Raw genomic sequence first — 8,378 nt, forward strand, 5'->3', positions numbered from 1 at the left:
CATGATTTCGAGCCCCCCAAAAAAGAAAAGTCGTTACTTTTTATGGTCTCTTTTTCTGTCGTTCTCAATCAGTTCCTTATTTCTGTTTACCCTTTTCTGCTCATTATGCCATCACGTATCCGTTCAGATTCAGAATGTCCGTGACTATTGGCTCTTCCTGTTCCTTAACAAACTATAACATATGTGCAGCTGCCAAGTCCTTGTCTGTTCTTCCTTTACTTCATTACGTGCAGCAGATCCTTCAATTCTGTTCCCATTGCCATGAGCCCAGTTCACCTCTCTTGCAGATCATACCCAGAATAGTACACCATCCTCCTCACTGGGCATCTTTGCTTGGCAACCCATTCTGCACATCTCATGAAGGAGCACTCCCAGTTCTGCAACCCCCCCCCCCCCTTGTCGGAAGCTTCTGGGAACCTCCTGCTCGCCTGGCAGATAAAATCTGTCCCTTTGGCCAGCAATTGCGGCCTCCCACCCCCTCCTCCTGCCTGACTCCCTGGCCCTCTCTCAGCGTGCTCTAACACAGATGCTGTGTTCTGACCCGTCTCCATGACTCTCCGTGTCCCGGTGGTGTGCTGCTCTTACCTTTGGTCCTGCCGTTCCTCTGTGTGCATCATTTTTACATGTTGGAATCTTCTCCATCTTTCTGAGCTGCCTCAGATGCAGCCAGACCTTTGATGAATCAAGGTGAAGCTCCTTAGTGTAAACAGCACTGGCTTCTTTGAGCTAGCCATTCGCTTCCAGATCATCTGCCATTTGACATGCTTCTGTTCCCATGCTTTGGACTCGAATAAATTACTCGCATTTTCTCAGACCGAACATCATCCTTCATATTTCGTTCGGTATATGTTTATGCAATGAGTGCTAGCATTCTGGATTTCTCCCAACTAAAAGTCCCCCATTTTTTTTTTTTTTTTTTTTTTTAAGAATTGTTGTTAGATAAGGACTTAGCTGCCCTGTATGCAGGTAGTGCTTTCTCTGAGAGCTTTTCTTTGTCTGAGGTACCTTCCTCCTTGAAGGGGGGGACTGGGATCTTGTGTAACTGCTCTGCAGTCTGGTGTGTGCATTTAAGTATTAAGATTTCCTGCCTATTAAATTAGGAGCCCATTCTAATGGAATGCTAACATCTCTACACCCTGTGACCCATTGCCTCCCTGTGGGGTCCTCTCCTTATTTCAGGTCTTTCTCTGTACTTGTCCCTATTGCCTTTTCCTTTTGGTTAACTCCTTCTGGGCCTTGTCATCACCATCTTCCTGGGGAGGTGACTCCTAATTAGTATTGAATGCTACTTCGGACTTGGATATATTCACCTATAAGTATGAATGTTGTTCAGGTCAAAAGTTAAGATTAACTAGAATTGTGACAATTTATGACTTTTTTATTCCTAGCCTTCAATTTTGGAGCACTTAGAACTAAAGTTCTAAACTTGCTTGAGGGATCGTTAGTCTTATTTTCAGTACTCTTGATTTTTCTAGAAAATGTTTTAGAATTAATCTAAACACGTAGAGATTTTTTTCTCCATGATTTATGTAAATTAAGTGGTAAAATCTTATTTTAAAAAGTTGAAATCTAGATTATGAAAAGTAATTTATTTTTCTCTCAACAGCGACATTGTGAGGAAGATTGATCAGTCTGAATTTGAAGGTTTTGAGTACATCAATCCTCTTTTGATGTCTGCAGAAGAATGTGTTTGATCTTCATTTTCCAACTATGCATTTTGCTTGTGTTGCCATTTAATGCATGAATAAACTTGTACCAGCCTGGATACAATGAACCATTTTATATTTTTCACCTACAAAAAAGCACTCAATATCTTCTGTTGTTGGCTATTAGAGTCAATCATTACATCTAACTATGAAAAAGAAAATGAAACTAGTTTCCAGACAGTGGTGTCAACACTTAGCTATACTGGTAACCCAGCAGCCTGCTGATGAGTAATGAAGTTGTCCTTTTTGTTTAGAGGAAATACCACTGCTTTAAACAGAGTATCCGTTGCATTAAGGCACCTGGTGGGATTACGTCATAAGCCTCCCGTGAGTTTTGTCATTCTTCATTCACTTCACCTTGAAGTGTTTAATAATTTTGGTATAAAAGAATAATTCCGAATACAGCAATTTATTATATTACCCTATGACTTTCTGAGTTGTGTGTAAAGATTCAGCTGTAAATTGTATTGCCTTGGATAATTAAATTATTGATTTTTTAAGGCAACAGTCATTAAATTGGTAATAAAAGATGTTGCTTGCTTAGAATCAGAGAATACAAATTCTCCTTGAGGGAAGAAACCAGGCACATTTTATTAAGCATTAGATTCCAAATCATTAGCTGTTTTTGAAAAACCAATGAGATTGATTTCTTGTTATAGGGGCTCTGGCTTCTGAGCTAATAACCCTTTAGCCAGAACTTTAACTGGAATGTTAATAAATGTAATCAGAGAGCCCAGGATGCAGTCGAATGGGGGCATTTCTCAGTATATAGAAAGGAAAAAAAAACCAATATAAAATAGATACAGAAAAGTGCAATGGCGAGATTTATTTCTTATTAGGAAATCCCACAGTTATTTTTGTGGTTTGATTTAGATAATAAGGAAGTGCTCGTTATCAGACTTGCAAAAACATTCCATTATCCAGTGGAGACAGAATGTATGCTATTTTTTTCCCTTATAATTTAGTATATAGAAAAAGTATTTATCTTCCAAATAGTGTCTTAACCTTTCTTCACCAAAACCACATTATGCATACTTTTGGACTCTTGTTTATGGAGTCTTAAGTGAAATTTTAAAAAAAAATAAAGTGAACATGAATAAATATTAAGAACACACACATACGTATATGTTCTAGCTCCTTAAGTAAGATTTTGTTAAGTAGATAACACATGTAATCAGAGGGGAATACATTTCAGGGGCAGAGTTCTTCAGATTATTTTTTATTAATATTAGTGTTTAGCAATTATTTAAAGGGATGCCAGTGATAGCATCTGTTTATTTTGAATAATTTTTTTAATGAAAAGGGATGTAAAAAGTAACCATAATCATCTAAGTTTACTTAACACTTGTCCAATCTTAGTAAAATTGAATTTGGAGGAAAGCTATCTAGTCTTAAATTTAGAATGATTTAAATTTTATAGGTATTTAATAAATTTTTTTTGGATGCTACATTTTATTAGAAATGTAATTTTTCTAAAGTTTCTGGCCAAATACTCATTTTTTTTCTTGAAATAACGAAACCTGAAAGCAATGAAAACCTCAAAAGTTTATATACCTTCCTATGCTTATGTAACAAGTATATATGTTTTTCTTAATACCTGAAACTTGTTTCAAGAAGCAATATTCACTTCAAACCATAAACTCATAGAAAATTCTGACATATCAGAAATATATTTATGATCTTGCTTTAAGTGGTACTGTTTTCCTAGGGCATTAGTTCTCAAATTTCAGAAACGGGGAACAATCACCTGGGACATTTTATTTAAAATGCACATTGCTGGGCCCACCTTAGAATTCTGTTGGGTCTTTGAACCTTATTTTAAGAAACACTTTCTTTGAGCTATTCTTTGATTTTGTCCTATAGTGATATATTAGAATATTATGATAAGTTTTGAGAAGGGGGTAGGCGATGAGTTACTACATCTTTCCTACAATTTTAAATAAATTTTGAATGACTTCCAAATTAAAGATCTCTCCCCCCCATCCCATCTGTTTTCTATCAATAATGTTACAAATAATGAGCATTTTTCTGTGATGAGGTTTTAACCATTATTCAGGGTTGTCTTGTTTTTTAAATATTTTTTTTTAACTAATAAGATTACCATGTATATTTTATACAAAATTGCATTACAAATATGTTTTTAATTACATTCTGTTTTTTGTAGTTTTTAAGTGCCATGCCAATTCCTTTTATATTATAAAGAAGTTCCCTCAAACTACTCAACGGGAATAAGGCAGTTGACAGAACGGAATTTTGGTGTTCTAAGAAAAAATTTATTTTGTGTAAGCATGTACGTGGTCAGATCATTTTATGTGTATGCAGCCTGAATTGCATATCAGGTATGATGCTTGTTTAGTACCTGTACATTTACTTTTAAAATTTTGTTTTGATTTTTGTCTTGTAGAATACTGCCTTGGTCATCATTATGTAATCTGTATTTGTGTACCCTTTTTTTTTTTTTACTTTAAAATCTTTAAATAAAATGTTTAATACTCATCAAGACTGGAACTTTGGAGCTTTTTTTTTTTTTTAAGATTTAGTTTATTTTTTTTTTATTAAGATTGATTTAAGAGAGAGAGCATGCGCACACACAGAGGGAAAAACAGGCACCCCTGGAACATGTTTATCAATCTGTAGCATTTCAGAAATTTGTGTAAGAACAGAGTGCATCAAAATTTGTTCAAGAAGGAAAGTAAACATTTTTGAGTATGGAATTTTGCTATACTTAAAGCAGCATTCTGGTAGTACAAATGCTGTATCACAGTCAGGAGCATCGGGTGGCTCAGTCCATTAACCATCTGCCTTCGCTCAGATCATGGTCCCCGGGTCCTGGGATCGAGCCCCACATCGGGCTCCCTGCTCAGTGGGGAGTCTGCTTCTCCCTCTCCCTCTGCCGCTCTTCATCCTTGCTCTCTCTTTCTCTCTCTCCACCAAATAAATAAAATCTTAGAAAATATTGTTCAGTGTATTTTTAAACTTGCCCTTCAATGCATTCCTTCCTTCTGTTGGAAAACAAATGAGTAAAAAGCTGAACATAGAGCATTTTAACTAGTTTTAAAACAAGCAAATTTAAACATTCACAACAGGTTATTCCCAAATTAGATTGTACAGTGATCTAAAGTTCCAGAACTTCTCCTTTCTCAGATGTAGCTGGTGTCTCTATATAACAGCTGTGAGCCTGGCGCCCCACACTTACAAACCTCCTTCCTTTCTCAAGGAGAATGAGAGCTGAAGTGCCTTTTCTTTTCTCATTGGACTTGCTAGAGTGCTAGGGCTTGTATATTAAAACCACCAAAGACTAATCTCCTGTATCTTATTTTAAGATTTTATTTTAAAGGTAATCTCTACACCCAACATGGAGCTCAGACTTACAACCCCGAGGTCAAGAGTCACATGCCCTACCAACTAAGCCACCCTGCACCACCTATGTCTTATTATTTTATTCTAATTTCAATTCTTGCTTAAAATGGAGTTATAGGCAGTATTGCCAAAGGCTAGCCCCTGTATCAAATCACAAATCTGATTGTTTTCCTTGAGACAGTAAAATCCCAAAACAATCCAAAGAGGTGTTTGAAGCTTTAAGGAAATTGTATAGTTGTCAGTAGGGCAACCAGTTTCTCCCTGAAAGGTGAAGCCAACCTCCAATCTTTAAAATACAGCAGCTTAGGGGCGCCTGGGTGGCTCAGCAGTTGAGCATCTGACTTTGGCTCAGGTCATGATCCCGGGGTCCTGGGATCGAGTCCCACATCAGGCTCCCTGCATGGAGCCTGCTTCTCTCTCTGCCTATGTCTCTGCCTTGTGCTCTGTCTCATGAATGGATAAATCTTAAAAAAAAATAAAATAAAATTCATCTTAGTTTCTAGACAACACCCAAAGGTGAGTCGTTTGGTATATTGATGGTGTATTTCCCTTCCTAGGGAAATGCCCTAGCATTTAAGGAACCGGTTAAGGCCCAGATAGGCTGAGGAGTTTGTATCCATAGTTTATTGTTCCAGAATATACTGTAATTTACTATAAATGGTGCTAAAAAACCATCTCTGGCCTTGACATTCAAGCTGAGGAATGGCCATAACTGTTCATGGCTACAACAGGTAGTCCAATGGCAGGAGCCAAATAAATGCAGTAAAATAGTACATAGTCATGCTAGTTTATCAGCCTCACCAATGAGATGTGTATGAGTTTTACTTGACATTTGCATGTAATTTATGCTAGACATTTTTCAGATTTATGGTAGACTCCACGAAGCTTTCAGAATTCATATATACACACTAAGAATTCATTTATATACAATAAGAATTCATATATACATATGTATTTTGGTATATTTATATTTGATTGTTTTGGCTTTTGTGCCCAGAAATATGAATGAGAGAGGAACTTGTTAGATGCTTCTGCTTAGATTAGTTTTTTTGTACAATTCATCTCTGAAATTTATTTTTTGAAGATTTTATTTGACAGAAAAATATTTAACATATTTTATGTTAGCACAAGGAGTGGGGGCAGCAGAGTGGGAGGGAGAAGCAGGCTCTCCACTGAGCAGGGAGCCTGATGCAGGGCTCAATTCCAGGACCCTGGGATCATGACCTGAGCCGGAGGCAGACGCTTTAATGGACTGAGCCACCCAGGGGCCCCTGAAAATTTTTTTTTTTTTAAGATTTTATTTATTTGACAGAGCACAAGCCAGGGAGGAGGGGAGCAAGCAGCAGGTAGAGAAAGAGGGAGAAGCAGACTCCCCACTGAGCAGGGAGCCCAAGGTAGGGCTGATCCCATGACTCCTGAGGTTCATGACCGAACTCACTTAACTGACTGAGCCACCCAGGCACCCCCATCTCTGAAATTTATGATTAAAATGAATCCAGCTCAGAATTTGAGAGTGATTTCCAGCAGCCAGTTCACCTTCATGTAACAATGTGTGCCTTACTGGCATTAACACTATTTTTACTGTACTATTCTTAATGTTTTTATTGAAGAAAATGAGATGAAAAATTTTCTAAGGGTTAAGTGATTGCTTGGTGTGATCTTTTACAGGATGTCTGAAAGTTAAAACCCATCCCAGATGGATTTGAGATTTGAGGAAGCTTTAGCTTTTCATTGACAGTTTAGCTGATCAGAAGCAAATTCTAATTATGTAGGAAAACCTGTTAGAAAAGGAAAAAGAAAGAGCCAGTTGAAAAGCTCTCATGAAATCCTTGAAAAACTGGATGCTGGTTTTTAAACTTCCCATAAAAGGTAAGTACTGGGTGTCTAGAGGTAGTGCCATGTAACGAGATTTAAAACTTACATGATATAAACTGTCTGCAATGTGGGTGGTTATACTGGGTGACTTTTTACATTATTCATAACATATTTAGGGGAAAATCAGGTAAAGGCAGTTCAGTACAGGAACCTATTCAAACTCACATTTCATGGCCTTTTACAGAACATTTTCTTCCTAAGCAAGATTTTCTTCTAGGCACTCTAGGTTTTTACTGAAAGGTCAGGCTTTTACATTAAAGGATCACAAAAGGATGTGCATTTGTGAACAGTTTGGAAGTTTACCCAATTTGAAACCATGATTTAATGAGGAAATCTAAATCACTGTGGCGAAGGCCTGATATTTTGCTGAATTATTCGTTGTTTAAATTTTTAAATGATACTTATTGGAAGTGTTACGACGTGTCTAGCACTATGCCACTCCTGCAGGATTTAGAAACATCTCATTATGAGGAATTATTTTTTATTTTTTAATTTTTAAATTGTTTTTTATTACGAGGAATTTTTTGTGATACGAAGAATAAATTTCATTCGGAAAAGTTGGCCTAGGTTCAAAAGAAGAGTCCGTGTGCGTGTTGTCCCTTTAGGTAAGGGAGAGATCCGACGATTAAAAATGAACGGTGTCCCCCAGGTCGTGAGGTCTGAAACGTGTGGCATTGGGAGACCGCGGTGTAGCCACGTCTCCGGATGATGACTCTATCCACTTTACCACCACCAGGGGCCAGTCTGCTGCTGTAATCGAGGTCACAGTCCGCAACACCTCAGCCCTCTGGGAGAGGCAAGTGTATTCACTACAGGCCAGTTAACAAGAGGTTCCAGAATTTCGCTGGTGCTACACCTGTGCATTTTGATTTTATAGAACTATGGGGAAATCAACATTTGAATTGCTCTTCTGGAGGAAACCACAAATACGTTATCTGGGAGTCTGGCAAATCTTCATAAAAATGCTTTGCCTCTGGGGGTTAGAACTTGGATATTTATCCAACACAAGTGGGCACCCACTATGGGCCAGGCACGGGGATCTAGCAGGCAAGAACTTAGTCATAGCATATTTCGTGCTATCCGGGTATCCCCCCCACCCCCCGCCCCCGGAGGGTGTCTTTTTTTTTTTTTTTTAAAGACCTTATTTATTTATTTGAGAGAGGTAGTGAGAGAGAGCACGAGCAGGGACCAGGGAGAAGGAGGAGCAGGACCCCCCATGAGCGGGGAGCCCAACGTGGGGTTCGATCCCAGGACTCTGGGATCACCACCTGACCCGAAGGCAGGCACTTAACTAATGAGCCACCCAGGCGCCCTCTGGAGGGTATCTTTAGCTGAAAGTAAAACGAGGGCTGGTTTTGGTCATTTAAATACTGAGAAATTCAGTGAAAACCAAATCCAAGACATTGTCCACATTCTTTAGTTGTGGACCTTTCTGTA

At 38.2% G+C, this 8,378-nt stretch overlaps 1 protein-coding gene across 2 annotated transcripts in view; it reads left to right on the forward strand.

Annotated features, from left to right (window-relative positions):
• PRKCI (protein kinase C iota) overlaps positions 1 to 4,190 on the forward strand; it is a 74,228-nt gene extending 70,038 nt beyond the window's left edge. For both annotated transcript variants that reach the window (XM_055308134.1, XM_055308132.1), the window contains exon 18: positions 1,607 to 4,190. In XM_055308134.1, coding sequence (XP_055164109.1) covers positions 1,607 to 1,694 — 88 coding nt within the window. In that variant the 3' untranslated portion in view covers positions 1,695 to 4,190. The remainder of the gene's footprint in view (positions 1 to 1,606) is intronic.
• Positions 4,191 to 8,378: the final 4,188 nt, after the last annotated feature.

This window comes from Nyctereutes procyonoides, unplaced genomic scaffold (assembly GCF_905146905.1).
Source record: "Nyctereutes procyonoides isolate TBG_1078 unplaced genomic scaffold, NYPRO_anot_genome, whole genome shotgun sequence".
Lineage (NCBI taxonomy): Eukaryota > Metazoa > Chordata > Mammalia > Carnivora > Canidae > Nyctereutes > Nyctereutes procyonoides.